Source organism: Trachemys scripta, chromosome 3, assembly GCF_013100865.1.
Source record: "Trachemys scripta elegans isolate TJP31775 chromosome 3, CAS_Tse_1.0, whole genome shotgun sequence".
Taxonomy (NCBI): Eukaryota; Metazoa; Chordata; order Testudines; family Emydidae; genus Trachemys; species Trachemys scripta.
In genome coordinates, this window is record NC_048300.1 from 157,268,021 (window position 1) to 157,283,609 (window position 15,589).

Here is a 15,589-nt window from a genome sequence, read left to right on the forward strand (position 1 = left end):
TGGCACCTTAAAGACTAACAGATGTATTTGGGCATAAGCTTTCATGGGGAAAAAACCCACTTCTTCAGATGGAGTCAGTGGGCGTCTTGCTTGAGTAAGGACTGGATGATAGGATGCATCATCTCCAGGAGATGTTATCTGACAAAACAGATCACCAAAATGTAAAACAAATGTGTACACACCCTGGGTAGGGCCACTAGTTGCTGCTTGGGCAGAATAAGAAAGAATCATAGTAAAAACTGCCAAATTTTTTAATTAAAAAAAAAAAAGCTGAAATGTGACATTTTGACAATTTATAAACTTTTTTCCTCCAAACCTTTTCAAAGTGGGAAATTTGCTGAAACAGATCTTTTCCAGCAAACAGTTTTACTTTCAATGAATCGACATTATCCAATGAAAAAATGTTTGGACAATAAACTCCAACCAGCTCAATTCATAAACCTGCACTGTAGAAGAAGGCAGCTTTATAATCTGATCCAGCCTCCAGTAACTCCACTGGTATAGGACTCCAGGGAGAGGCTCTCTATGCATTTTCCAGCTGCCTTAGACCAGTGGTTCTCAAACTTTTGTATTGGTGACCCCTTTCACACAGCAAGCCTCTGAGTGCGACTCCCACTTACAAATTAAAAACACATTTTTTTATATTTAACACTACAGGCAGTCCTCAACTTTACAGTGTTTGAGTTACGACAAACAGCACTTACGACATTTATAAATTGTCATCGTGTTTTGACTTTACGACGTCGGTTTCGACTGTACGACGCTCGATCTGACATTGTTCCTCTGTGAAATTCGAGTTATGACATTTTCGACTTAAGACACGATTTTCAGGAACCAATTGTGTCGTAAGGCCAAGGACTCCCTGTGGAGGCGAAGCGGGGTTTGGGAGTGGAGCCTGACAGCTTGCGATCCCCATGTAATAACCTCATGACCCCGTGAGGGGTTATGACCACCAGTTTGAGAACCCCTGCCTTAGACTGTCCCATCCTGACAGGGTCCTGGCCACTTTTGAGGCTGTACCAGCTAAGTCCAGTGCCCCCATTCCTGCTGGACTTTCTGCTTTTGAAGCTTGGAATTTAGAATCTACCAGTGCAGAATGAATCTGGTCTTGTGTTGTCCATCTTTTTTTTCTCTGCTTTGGGAGGCTTTATGTCCGAGTCCTGACATTGAGAGTTTTGGTGGATTAAATAATTTTAACTGGAAGAGATGTAATTGTTCACTAATATTACAGTGTGCAGTTACTAACTACAGAAGGGGGTTGTGTACCATTTATTAAAAACCACACTTGCATGTTTTTGTAAGCAAGTTACAACTGCCAGATTCTTCGTCTGAAAACACAAGCTACCCATTTCATAACTACTGTACCTTAAATTTACTGTTTATTTCTCTTGAGAGACCCTAATCTATCCCTAGTTTCTCTGAAATCAGATAGCCTGTAGAATTAAAAAAAAGGTGGAAGCAGTCATCTACATGGAGTGTAGAGGAAACATATATTAATTGGATCCCTAATTTTTGCAGACATGCTCACATCTCACATACTGAACAGACATTAAATATACAATTTTGCACATACGATACTGTTACTAAGCAACCAGGAAAGCCAGAATAAGAAAAATAAACACAAAAGTCTTTGTAAAGACATCTCCCTCCCTGTGGCTGACACAGTCTGTTCCAGTTCCATTCAGCAAGAGAGCTGGCAGATACCACGATGAGATCACTACTTCTCTTTCCTCTCAGTAAATGTAATGTAAAGTATTACAAATTTACAACATGTGATTTTAGCCACTCACTGAGTCTGTTCTCAATGAAGTTAGTGAGAGCTTTGCTACTGATTTCAATAGAAACAAGATCAAGCCCACAATATACAATCCTTTACTGTATACCTGTTTCCTATCCTCCCAGGATTAATGCCTATATAGAAAAGATTAAACTCATAGTATTGTAGTGAAACATGATCATTCTGAAATGTATATATACTACCATTGTTAACATTTTATATTGACCACTTTCTGGGTCCAGCCTTTAATAATCCCAATTCACACTGGAAAGTCCCTCCGCTAACCAGCTACCAGCAGGAGGGGAGAGAGCTGGGTCTGCTGCAGCCAAAACCACTTCACTCCACACTAGGACACTAGTCCTATTTACAGAGTTTGGTCTCCATTGCTTTTTAAACTGAATTTCCCAAGAAAATTAAAGATATAGGTGCAAAATATCTTGGACTAAAGTAAAAACTCAAGAGAATTTAAATGGCCTCATAACAAGTTTATAATTAAAAATTAGGCCTTGTATTTTTCCAGTTCTATGGTCTAATTCTGTTCCCACTGAAGTCAGTGTGAGATTTATCATTCACTTCAGAGGGAGAAGAATTAGGCCTTCAGTGAGGAATGCAGAAGTGCTGTTATTGCTCAAGAGCTTTATAGAGTGATATCATAGTCATTTTATGGGAAAGAATGATTTATGTAGAAACAAAAATCCACAGCTCTCAGGCAAGGTTTACAGAGCCCAGACTTCCCAGAAACAACAGAGATATTTTGTTATGCATTTAGCTGGAAAATTAGGGGGAAATCTATCAGAATATCACTGCAGAACTTTATAGATTCTGTAGATACATTTAAAATTAGCCCATTTCCACTAGCAGGGGATATACCAGTGAAGTAAATTTTCAGGCCAATGTGTGAGGGAATTTAGCTACACAATTCTTACTATCAGTATCTATCAACTGTACTTCTCCATAACTGAATTATAATGGATGGTTTGTCTGGTATAACTGGCTGTGAAACATTTTGAGATACTTCTGTGTGAACTGATGTTATTCATAGTAAGCCATATTATCTTATTTACAAAGGTAGTCTCACTGATTTCAAAGTCCCATTGTCATTTGAAGTCTGCAGGACTATCACTATGCAGGGTTTGGCCTATACCTTGTGCTGCGTGTCAAAAATCTCCTTGAGGAGTCTGTGAGGTGATTATTTTTCATTGCAGTTTCCTGCATGCTGTGAGCTTCAGCAACCTAGAAATACCTTGACATATTAATAACTCCTAAATATACCAATGTCCACCATAAGAAGAATTCTGTTTTTAATTATAAGGTTGAAGTATTTTCTTTGAAAATGCTCTAGTTCCTGCACCAAACCATCTACCTTCTTTTGTAATCCTGAGAGATGACAAAGGAAAAATAATGGATTTACTAAGCAGAATTATTTAATAGCTTGAGGATTATAACAATATTTTAAAATTAGTAATTAATTTAGCTAACAGCTCAATATGTTGTGCAGACTCACAAAGACTGGGGAGATGCCTTTACTGAACTCAGTGGTTTACTTTCATTAGTCGACTTTCAAAGAAACAATCAAGCAAGACTACAATGAAAGAGATGTGGTACATTATCTTAATTCTGCATATTGGATAAATATCTTAAATAAATAGATATTTGACAGCTCTGTGATGGTATGTCTACAGTCACGTCTACAAGTTCAACTTGTATTTGCACAGGCACAAATTGACAAGACCATCACAAATACCATGTGCCAATGGGTAAAGACTGGCAGCCAGAGTAACATTATGAATAGGAATGTTCAAATGTTCCTTCCAAAATTCTTCCAGTGGAAGGATAATGTCACTAGGAGATGTTTAACCACAGACAAAATCAGGCACAAGATATAAACTTAGCACTTGCTCTGAGAAATGGCCAAACAGTCAAGAGCCATTTCTCTAAACTACTTGTTTTAGAATTTGTTCTGGAAAGATGAATAAAAGGGTGAAGAAAACATCAAACCATCTTTCCATAACCTACTAACCTACTTTAAAATTTGGCTGGTAAGAACCTATGACCAGCCTTTCTGAGGGAGTTTAAAGCTGGTACAGACTAAATACAGTACTTACCTCCATCCTTCATACCCCACTACATAATATAGGTGCTCAAATACTATGGTGATGACTGCAGTACAAGAACATCTATAGAACAGAATAGAATATTCTAAATGGCCCAAACCTGTTTTTACATGACAACAGAAGCTATCCTATTTTGCTGAGCTACTCCATTTTAAAGCATTATTAACAATGACATACTCCCTTCAATTATAAGAGCACTGCAGTGAAACAGGGGCTAGCGTATTCAAGGCTGTGCTCATGTCAATATCAACAGTCCAATGGCATTTTGACTGCCAACACTCATGCATTATTTTTTGGCTTCCCTTGGTAAGTGATTATACATTTAGAAGGGCTCCTGGTTAATACTTCAAGTGCCTTCTCTTCTACTCCAAATCCCCTGTCCAAAAGTCCTCTTCATGGCACAATACCAGCAGTAGGGGATAGGCTTGATCACCACCAGCTAACTAAAGAAAAAAATATTCTGTCCTAGTACCTAGAAGTAGCAAACCAGTCTTTTTACATGGATCCAAGCCAAAAAATATAACATAAAAGTGGTCACACTTTTGTTTTGCATGACCAGAATCCTGCTTTTGTGTTGCATAAATGGAGCAGATGCAGCAAAGATCCATCAGCTGGTACCTAGCTACACTCAGTAAATGCACAGAAATAAATCATTGTAAGTTGATGCAACATAAAGGACCCAAATCCTGGAAAGCGTCATTGTAACAGGGTGGCCTTTAAGGGCCTATGCCTACCAACCCTGATTACAATGGAGACACACCTGGCTGTACGAGTAGAAGAAAGCTACAATGAAAAAGCTACAGAGAGAGAAAAAGAACGGGATTTTTGTGAGAGTTTTTGAGATTGCCAGAAGCGGGAGGTGTGGCAGTATGCTATGGAAGAGACACTTCTTAGGACAGAGATCAAGACCTGCAGTGTAATTGCTTTGTTGTTGTTTTCAATTGTGTGTTGCTGTATTGGGAACACGAATAAGGAATAAAAGTCTATCCAGAAGGGCCTGGAGACTGAAGCCTGGCCAAAAGTGGCTGTGAGACTGTTTGATGGGCATGTAATGGGAGAGCCCCAGAAAAGGGAGAAATTGTTAGCAAAGTACTGAAATGGCATCTCTGGTCACGGGCGGTGCTGAGTAAATGGCAACCCTCTACAACTAGTGTAGCTGGCAAGAATCACAACTCCCCTCCCACCAAAAAGGGAAGTGGAAACTGAAGGGTCACAATAAAAAAAAAAAAAGAGAGATGAATGACACTGTCCCCTTATTCGCAGAACAGCAGCAAAAGACTCAGATCCTGCTGTTGACTTTTGCCAAGTGAACAAAAGCAGGAGGAGGTACAGTTTGTCACCAAGCAGCAGTGGCAGGAGTCTCAATGCAGTTTAAAAGCTGGCATCAGTGGCAATAGCAGTGGAAGAGGCAGAGGCCTACTTGGAGGCTGAGGGATCCAAATGGTTGGAGCAATGGGCCAGACCAGAACAACCCAAATTTGGGGGAAAGGCCAGTAGCGGGGATACTGTGACTATGAGGAAACCTACAGCAGGCAGGTGGAAGTTAAGCCTAGCCCAGACCACACTTTAGAAGAGTGATCAACAGCTCATCTACTCTCGCTGATTGGTAGCAATTCCACTGGGATGGTAAATAGACCCAAGTAATGTGTTTTCAGTGAGGAAATTGGGACACTTTCAGAGGAACTGTCTTCTCGTGTAAAGTGACTTTGAGGGGAGGGTGTTTTAGCCATGTAGGGAGGCTGGGGTCCCCTCCTAAGAGACTGTCTCCTCCGAGGAGGCAGAAGAGCCCTTCCGAGGTGTATTTTCCATGTGGAATAGAAGGTCATAAACAGAATGCTTACTTTTTTGAAGTCTGGGACCGTGGCGATGTGGGATGTCAGCCTGAGGAGTGCAAGACAGAATGAATCTTGCCAAAAATGGGACATAGTACCCAGGACAGTCCGGCAAATGTCAGTATCATGTAAAATTTGTTAGCTGGATTTTATAAACCCCATGTATCTGAAAAGAGACAGGAAAACAAAGGGGTTCTGGCCTACCCTATAGGTACAGGAGAGTTTAAGGCCAGATCACCTAAGGAGAAAGGGTGTGTGACAGATGCAACAGTTAGTTAGGTATGCCCCAGACAGAGAAGAGTCCTGGGAAGCAGGTGCCAGGTCAGCGGAAAAGTGGGAGCCAGGGCCGGCTCTAGGCACCAGCAAAACAAGCTGGTGCTTGGGGCGGCACATTTTTAGGGGCGGCATGGCCGGTGCCAGAATGCCGCCCCTAAAAATGTGCCCCGGCCGCCCTAGCTCACCTCCGCCGCTGCCGCCGCTCGCGCACCACTGCTCTCCCTCCCTCCCAGGCTCTCAAACCTGGGAGGGAGGGGGAGTGTGAAACCCCCTTGGGAGCTGCCACCCAATGTACCAAGATTACCCTTGTTCCTGTTTTCCCTGCCAGCTCAGGACTCCAGCACCCTGTCTTGCTGAGCCAGACACTCCCGTTTGGTTCCAGCACAGACCCAGGGTCTGAATCACTTGTCCCAAAGCTGCATGTTTACCTGAAAACAGCTCACAGAAGTGTGCTTGTCTCTAGCACTCAGATGCCCAACTCCCAATGGGGTCTAAACCCAGATAAATCCGTTTTACCCTGCATAAAGCTTATGCAGGGCAAACTCATAAATTGTTCGCCCTCTATAACACTGATAGAGAGATATGCACAGCTGTTTGCTCCCCCAGGTATTAATACATACCCTGAGTAAATTACTAAATAAAAAGTGATTTTATTAAATACAGACAGTAGGATCTAAGTGGTTCAAAGTAGTAACAGACAGAACAAAGTAAGTCACCAAGTAAAATAAAATAAAATGCGCAAATCTATGTCTAATCAAGCTAAATACAGATAATCTCACCCTCAGAGATGCTTCAGTAAGTTTTTCTCAGACTGGACACCTTCCAGGCCTGGGCACAATTCTTTCCCCTGGTACAGCTCTTGTTCCAGCTCAGGTGATAGCTAGGGGATTCTTCATGATGGCTCCTCTCTCCCCTTGTTCTCTTCCACCCCTTTATATATCTTTTGCATAAGGCGGGAACCCTTTGTCCCTCTGGGTTTCCACCCCCCCTCACTGGAAAAGCACCAGGTTAAAGATGGATTCCAGTTCAGGTGACATGATCACATGTCACTGCAAGACTTCATTACTCACTTGCCAGCACACACATATACAGGAAGACTCACAGGTAAATACAGCCATCTGCAGACAATGGGAGTCATCAAGATTCCAAACCATCCTTAATGGCCCACACTTTACATAATTACAATAGGCCCTCAGAGTTATGTTTTATATTTCTAGTTTTAGATACAAGAGTGGTACATTTCTACAAATAGGATGATCACACTCAGTAGATTATGAGCTTTGTAATGATACCTTACAAGAGACCTTTTGCATGAAGCATATCCCAGTTACATTATATTCACTTATATTTTTATAAAACCATATAGACTGCACAACGTCACAGGGAGCTCCCGAGCGGCCGTGGCGCGCGAAACAGCTGATTTGCTCGGGATCTCCCCATCCCTCCCAGGCTTGAGAGCCTGGGGGGAGGAGGCAGGGCTGGGGATTTGGGGAAGGGGCGGACTTGAGGTGGGGCCGGGGGGTGGGGAAAAAAAAGAAGGGGGGGGGAGGGGCGGCCAAAATTGATTTTGCTTGGGGCAGCAAAAATCCTAGAGCCGGCCCTGGTGGGAGCCCAAACCGTGATCCAGGGGGTTGATGTTGGGACTCAGACAACATCCTGTGGAGAGCTGGTAGGCAACAAAATGGTGGGGGTTGGGGAAACAAGGAAGGTGTGGATAGTTCAAGCTCCCTCTCAGGGGACATGGGAGCAGTTAGTTGAGGAGCATCAGGCGATCCTAGAAAAAAAGAGATTGCCTGTGTATTATGGTGAGCAAACTAGAAGGGGAGAGAGCCTGGACAATGCATTCACTTGGCTGGTGACACACGTACATCGCAGGAAGGAGGAGAAGTTCTCTTCAGGTAGAATTTGCCCTGGCAAGGCTTTAATGGGGTTGGAGTGAGGAGTGTAACATGGTGGCTAGCCTGTAAGGGCTGGAGGGCCTAGGCCTAGTCACCCCTGATTACGAAGGAGTCACACATGGGTTGGATGGGTTGGTTCCATTATAAGAGCAGCAGGAAGTTGCAACAAGGAAGAAGTTGGAGTGTGGGAGGGCAGGCTACAGTGAAGGGGGCTTTTGTAAGACTGCTAGAGGCAGGAGGTCTGCCAGTAAGCTATGGAAGGGATACCCTGGAAGACAGAGCTCAAGACCAGCAGGCTAATTGCTATGTTGTTGTTTTCAATTTTGGTTTGGCATATTGGGAACGTGACAAAGGAATAAAAGCCTGACCAGAAGGGCCTGGAGGCTGAACCCTGGTAAAAAGGGCCTGTGAGAGTGTTTGGTGGGAATGTTATAGGAGAGCCTCAAAGGGGAGAAATTGTTAGCAGGGCATGGCAGACGCACTCCTGATCATGAGGGGGAGCTCAGTAAATGGCAACCCTGATACTGTCATCAAGAAATACTCGAGTTTCCTTCTGAAGGTGATCAGCTACAAGCATGTTGTCACTCAGTTTCTTGGAGCCTCCTGTGTGTTGAAATCACTTTTCTCTTATCAGCTGCCTACTTAGTAGCATGTCACAGTAACTGACAAACTTCCACATTTACAGATGTTGGGGAGGCATTATTCCATGCTGTGGGCTTAGTTTAAGGAGCATTATCAGTGTCATTGGAGCATTTCAGGAATTTTGCAAGAGGACCACACTCCCCCCACTATAGTGACTACATCTTTAAACCCTGCCACTCCTGCCTAACAATTAAAAATCCTTTTTTTAATATACCTCATTAAATCTATTTTAAATCAATAAAATGGTAAACATACTATTTTATATTTGCTGTATGTAACTCCTTTAATGCCTACTCTAATAAAAAAACAACATAGTATCTGTAGTGGTATATTTTCTGCAGGGCTTAGACCAGCCTCTCTGTGTGGAAGCTCAACTTGTACCAGCATTTTTGCAGCCATAAAATGAAATGTGGGTGCACAACTGTATAAATGCACCTTATCTGATTTGCACCCATGATCAGGTTGTTAGAGGTGCTGCCTTTTAGATCTGCAACAACAACTGAATTGTGGGCATAAAAATTCTGGTACAAGTTTGATATGAGCCAATGGAACTTGCAACATAAGGCCACTTGTCTGAAAAGCTACCCTGTTTTTTAAAGTGTCATCTGGAAGGCCTACACTTTGTACTGATGGTTTTCCAGAGGCGTAGTGGTCTGGAGAGATGAGCAAACATATGGGGTTCAGATTATGTAGCCTGGGGCAAGTCACATAACCTCTCTGCTTTAGCTTCTCTGGCTGTAAACTGAGGCTAGCAATACTTATTTACCTACTTCACAGGGATGTCAGAGAGTTACCATATATATTCATTCATGAGCCCGTTCGTTTAGAAGCCGACGTCCCAAGATGGTTAGGTAAAAATAGCAAAAACTGTATGACCCTTTCATAAGCCGACCCTATATTTCAGGGGTTGGCAAACTTTGGCTCCTGGCCGTCAGGGTAAGCCGGTCGGGACGTTTTGGAGCATCTGCAGGCATGGAGCCCCTCAGCTACTTCCTGCAGCTCCCATTGTCTGGGAACGGCGAACCGCGTCCACAGGGAGCTGAGGGGCTCCATGCCTGCAGACGCTCCAGGTAAACAAAACGACAATGTATTAGATATTCAATTCAATGATTCCATAGAGTTTAAAATCATCAAATTTTGGTGTAGATCCGTTTATAAGTCGACCCCCGCTCTTTGATGCCTCACTTTTTTACCAAAAATATTCAGCTTATGAACGAGTATATACGGTACTTAATGATTGATTGATTAAGTAATGTGCTCTTTAAACATATAAAAATACTGCACTGAATCCTCAATTTAACTGTCTTGGAAGAATGAAGTGTTGAGGTGACCCTGCTGAGATTTGAACCTATAGTTTCACATAGCATAATTTTTAAAATGTTGAGGACAAAAGCGTAATGATGTCCATTATTCAGCAATGTGAATGTTGGAAAAATCCACACAGGATAGCACTTTCCTTTTTCGTTTGTGACTTCAGGTTTTCTAGAAGAAACAAATGAGATTTTATTTAAATGATTTGATAATCATTCTACCAGGGAAGGAGTCTTTTAAACAGGATATAGTATAGTTGAGGATATGTTAATGCTTATTGCTTCTGATAATAAATTACATTTCAGGCTTTGTATTTTTATTTCTTATCTGTTCAGAAAAAAAGTTGAATAATCACAGCTCAGGGAATTTCAAATTTTGGCAGTGTAATGCTGGATAAAACATTTTTGAAATAAAACTCCAAACACTCCCCCAGAGACTTACTATACAACCAATAAAGTCACAGTACCCAAGACATATTGTAATATATATGAAAGAAAAGGGTTGTACTTTTTCACTTACTCAGGTTTCCAGTAATCTTAAACATATCTTCTTAATCAGTTTCATACATCCAGGTCACCAGATCAGCCAATTATGTGACTTTTTTTTTTGCAAGGAGTCTTGTTACTTTAAACTGAAATATACAGGATCTGAAACTGTAAGATGCTAAGTGCCTTCTGTGAAATGCTGAGTGCCCTTATCTCTCATTGATCTAGCTCTGTGATGATCTTTGAAGGTGCACACATCCCTTCATCTGTGTATAAATTATCAAGGAACATGGGCTAGACTGTGACTTGAACTTACAGGCCCACATGTGGGGCCAAGAGGGCAGGGAAAAGGGTGGAAACTTGGTTTACCCCAACTTGCCAGCCAGTACTGCCCAGCCAGCAGGATGGGGGAGGGAGAGGTGTGCACATGGAGGGGAGTAATGAATTATAGCTGTTTAGGTCAGCAGCAAATTACTACACGTCTGGAAGCAGGAGGATGCATGGAACGAATCGTGCCACAGCATCCCATGCTCAGAGCTGTACTTAAAGGCACAATCTTCCCATACAACTTTTTCTCCCTTTTTCTTTTGCAAAGGGATAAACCAGCTGTGTGAAATTATCTAATGAGAATGATTCCAACGAGGGGGCATCCTCCAACACCACCCTATCTCCCTCCTCCACTCAGAACTTCCATTTGCCTTTATTATCCATAATAACCATGGAGTCCCTGGTTGGAACTTGTCTTGTCCTCCCACACTGCCAGCTGTCCAGATTCCAGCGTGTGCACGATGCTACCTCTGACCTTATACATATAAAGAAGTGCAGCTACATCATGCACATCCTAAAACACCAGCTCTTCTCTCCATTCATTCCAATTCAGAATTGTTTCCTTGTTCATAAAACCCTCCACAGATTTGCTTCAGCCTCTCTCAAGGAACTTGTTTCTCAGTACTCCTCGTCCCTGCCACCTCAGCACTGGCCTGTCATTCCACACACTGTTGCTATAGTTGGTCCTAGAGACCCTACCCTGCATCTCCTGCTCTGAAACAGCTTTCAGTATCCCTTCACCTCAAGCACTCTCCCTTTGATGTCAAATCTCACCTGAAAGTACAGCTTTTCTCTTTTAACTTCCTCCCTTTATTTCTGCCTCTCTTCTCCTATCCGATTATAAAACTCTGTAATTGTATTAAGATTACCTCTCTGCAAAGCATTTTTGGGAAGAAGTTTGTATAAAAGCTGCTGTACAAATAAATATATTCTTTTTATCTTTCAGATATCATTTTATTTCCTGTGTGTATATTTTCCAAATAGCTTATAACCTTGTTTCAATTTTTTTTTAAAGTGAAATCCCTTCAATGACTTACAGTAATTCTTATTGACCATAATAAGTCATGGGAATAATGTTTTAACTCCTGTACAGAAAAGGAAAATGCTTAGCAAAAACAGAATAATGATGTAATATAGATGTTGATAGAGGCAGAGCAGAGGTTAATGTAAATGAGGGGAATGGCCCAGTTTGCTGAGGCTCAGAAGCCGACAGCAGTCACTATCTGATATTTGTGCACATATTTCTTGAAATAAACTATATTCTCTTTTACATTTTTCAAATGCAAAAGAGAAGTAGACGTAATGAAATTCATCTTGTCTCTTTGGCAAAATAATATCCTTATGTGAGGATTGTGCAATAACCCTTAGTAAAAGAAAATTAGGGCTTCTGCCTTCTAAATGAGCCAATATTACAGATTTACTTGCAGCCAAATGCCTTCTACCCATTTCTATCCAGAGATAATGAGAAAATACCTACGTTCCATGGCCCTTATTCACAGCAATGCATTGTGTTGTCATTGTTACAGTACACTTCCTAGGATCTCCTAAAATCTTATAATAAATCAATAAAGAGTGAAAGGTGTTGAAAAGTTTTTTGTGACAGCAACAGTGCAACAAGACATAGCAGTAGGGCAGTGTGCTGTAATGGAGAATACATTGAGTCGTCTCATGTTCAAGTGAGGCAACATGAGCCTTTAATAATCTCCAAGTAATCTGCATTAATACAGCCTTACTGCAGTGTACTGCGGTATCAGGAAACATTTCACTGTAGCATCATGATGCAATGCAACCTGATCGCATCTGTTATTTCCCAGATAATGAAGAATGTACTATAATGCCTGTACCCTATGCAGTTAAACTTTCTATTTATAACGTAATACTACAGAATAATTCTATCTCAACATGGTGGGATAAACTATCACATTATTAAAAATGTGGGATGAAATATCTCATAACTAAAAAAACAGCAGCACTATTCTTTTTCTGGGTTAGACACGCCACCCACCATCAGTTTGAATCCAGAAAAAAAAAACTAGATCAACTAAAAATGGATTTCCACAATCTTAAGAGTCTGCTAAGGAGTTATACAACAATTTAGTGATAAATAAGCCAAATTCCATAGATCATTTTACCCATACTTACTCAAGGAATCACAATTAGGTTTCTCGCTATAAACTTAGCTGGTCTCGTAGTGTATTTTAAATCTAGGCACACACTTGTATCCACAGCTTTTGTTATATAAAAGCATAAAGAGCACTGCAATTTGATTTATATAAAGTGCATTTGATTATTAATAAAAAGTTTGTAAAATATTTCTCTGAATTGTGCGTGTAAGCCACATAAAATGAACACTATTTTCTTTACCAATGAATCCTAACTTTTTAGGATTATACTTGTAAATATTATTGCATAATATTACCAAAATATACATGTATTTTTCATTTTGTATTTTTACAATGTAATAAGAGATTTGTATTGTATTTGTGCATAATTTCTGAAAGATAATTCTTAAAGTATTATGCCTTCAGTTACAAATACTGAAACATAGTTGTTATATACATGAACAGTATATAGGATCCGTTTAGTTTCTTCATCCCAACATAACAATGTGCAATGAAGATCACTGGAGGTGACATTTGCTGCAGCATATTGCAGTTTACTGCAGGAAGCCAGCATATATGGTATTCTGATATAATTGATTTTGCTGCAGCACCCCACAGCACCAGGGAACTTCCCAACGGGCTTTAGTATATAAAATGTTTTAGCTAACTATGGAAATTATACCTCTCTTAGAAAATACATGCAACGTATATTGTAACATAAAAAACGGAATTCTGTATGACTGACAGCTACACAATCTCTTCAGTACTCAGTCAGTTATTGCACTAAACCAGGCAACAGAAATAAACCTCCCTGCAAAAGAGGAGGTATCAACATGCAGTAACATACATATCAATTATTCATTTACAATATTTTTTCAATTTCTTGTATATCGTTATCGATCTTTCAGGAAACTGGTTTTGACTTGTGTCCCTGTATTTGCTATTTAAAGGGTACCCTGCACAGCAAACCTTGTAGCAGTGACAAGAATACCAGACCCTTAGTGAGGCTCTCCCCTCTCCCCCCAACATTTGCTTAAAACAGAATTGACTCTGAACCCAAATAAAAGTTCTTGGGACTGCAGCTCACCCACTAGCACTCTTGAAACCTGCAAACACAGAGTGGGCAAGTGCAGACAAGCTATTATTTTGTTTTAGGATGACACCAAGATAAATCTGCCCCTAACAAAAGGAACTTCTTTTAACGCGTGCCGAAGGCAGAGAGTGGGAGACAAGCGTTAGTAGTGGACTTGCCTAGAGCAAGCAATGCTTTCGCTGAGCGAAGGGGGGAGAGGAATGAAGGGCGATACGCTACTTCACCGTGTTACTTTCTTGCTTGTGGTTCTGCTTCCCAGCGTCTTGTCTCCTCTTCTGAAGCCGCAAGAGGAAAGATCTTCAGCTCCAGAGGGAAGGAAGCAGCCTGCGGGCAGATGCTTTGTCTGGCTGCTTCTCTCTCCACGCCTGGTGGTTGTTCCGCTCGCGGTGCTCTCCTGCTCCGGACACTGCCCGCACACCGTGCAGCGCTCTCTGCCCGGCTCCTGGGAGACACTCCTCCTTGCACCTCCTCCTCATTCCTTACTGTACCTCGCCGCAGCCATCTTCGCTCTCCCCTCTGCAGCAGCTGCAGCTCGTGTGATGTCATCAGCCACCAGCCAGCCAAGTCCAAACCAAAAAAACAAAATCCCCTTGATGAGCAGCCAGAGGCAGCAGCAGCAAACTTTGGGATTCAGCCCCTTTCCTCTTCCTCCCCCCGCCCCTGCTGTAAATTGCCAACCGATGGGCAGCCATCGCCTCGGTGTCAGCAGCAGCAGCATTAAAACAGGGCATTTCTGTGATGCAGGAGCTGGAGGTGCACAGCACGGTGCAATGCTGCAAGCTCAGCTCAAGCGGGGGGGCCCCTCCATGTTCCAGGGCAGGACTGCAGCTGGGGGCTGCTGATCCATCTGCACCGCCTCGCTCGCTCGCTGCGCTCAGTTGTGTGCAAGCCGGCGGAAAAATCCCCGTTGCTGCTGGTGCCGCCGCCTCCTTCTCGTCTGCTGAGTCATGGACTGAAGTCCTCTCCCCACTAACTCACTAGCACATCGCAGCAGCGCTGTGTGTGTCCGCTGCAGCCATTCCGGATCCTGATTTCAGGAGCGCACGGACCAGGAATCATGCTGCTCCGGCTGCCGAGATAAGAAGCCTGCCCGGCGTTCCTCTCCGGGCTGCTCTGCGCTCCAGGCTCAGCCCCGCACACACGCACTGGCACCATGATCGCCGCCGCGTTCCTGGTTTTGCTGCGACCTTACAGCATCCAATGTGCCCTCTTCTTGCTCCTGCTCCTGCTGGGGACCATTGCTACGATTTTATTCTTCTGCTGCTGGCACCGTAAGCTCCAGAAAGGGAGGCATCCTATCAAATCCGTCCTTTCAGGGCGCTCAAGGAGCCGAGGTAAGAGATGCGGTGCCTTCCTTTCCAAGGCAGAAGGAATCTAGGCTCTTTAAATACAAATATATCCCCCTCTCCCCTCCCAGGTGGGCTCATTTTCTGCCTTGGATTTTGTTTCTAAAATGACCACATAGAGCGCCTTAGCCTCAGTTTATTAGGGCAAAGGCTTTAGAGAATTCAAGCTGAGTCCAGGACTGCGGCAGCCTAGTCTCCACCCATCCCTTAACGAAATTTCAGCTGGTGGGAGGAAAGTAAGGGACTCGAACCCCCTGATTTCTCAAGTACACCAGAACTTCACCCTCCACTTCTAGTAGATGAATTCAATATAAACGCCTGAGGCTGCTGCATCTTTGGCTTGGAGACTCAGATCTCACTAAAGAATCTGCATAAAACAACAAGTA

At 42.6% G+C, this 15,589-nt stretch overlaps 2 protein-coding genes across 24 annotated transcripts in view; one reads left to right on the top strand and one right to left on the bottom strand.

Moving 5' to 3' along the window:
- Window positions 1-14,465, bottom strand: part of BEND6 (BEN domain containing 6) — a 43,341-nt gene extending 28,876 nt beyond the window's left edge. Inside the window, exon 1 of one of the 2 annotated variants that reach the window (XM_034766292.1) lies at window positions 14,082-14,465. The gene's annotated coding sequence lies outside the window, so the exon portion shown is untranslated. Of the gene's footprint in view, window positions 1-14,076 lie in introns of both variants that reach the window. The other variant, XM_034766293.1, reaches the window with a different exon arrangement.
- A 488-nt stretch (window positions 14,466-14,953) lies between these two features.
- DST (dystonin) overlaps window positions 14,954-15,589 on the top strand; it is a 539,328-nt gene continuing 538,692 nt past the window's right edge. For 18 of the 22 annotated variants that reach the window (XM_034766257.1, XM_034766267.1, XM_034766259.1 and 15 more), the window contains exon 1: window positions 14,994-15,191. In XM_034766257.1, the coding sequence (XP_034622148.1) occupies window positions 15,011-15,191 (181 nt within the window). In that variant the 5' untranslated portion in view covers window positions 14,994-15,010. Of the gene's footprint in view, window positions 15,192-15,589 lie in introns of all 22 variants that reach the window. The other 4 variants (XM_034766278.1, XM_034766280.1, XM_034766279.1 and 1 more) reach the window with 3 other exon arrangements.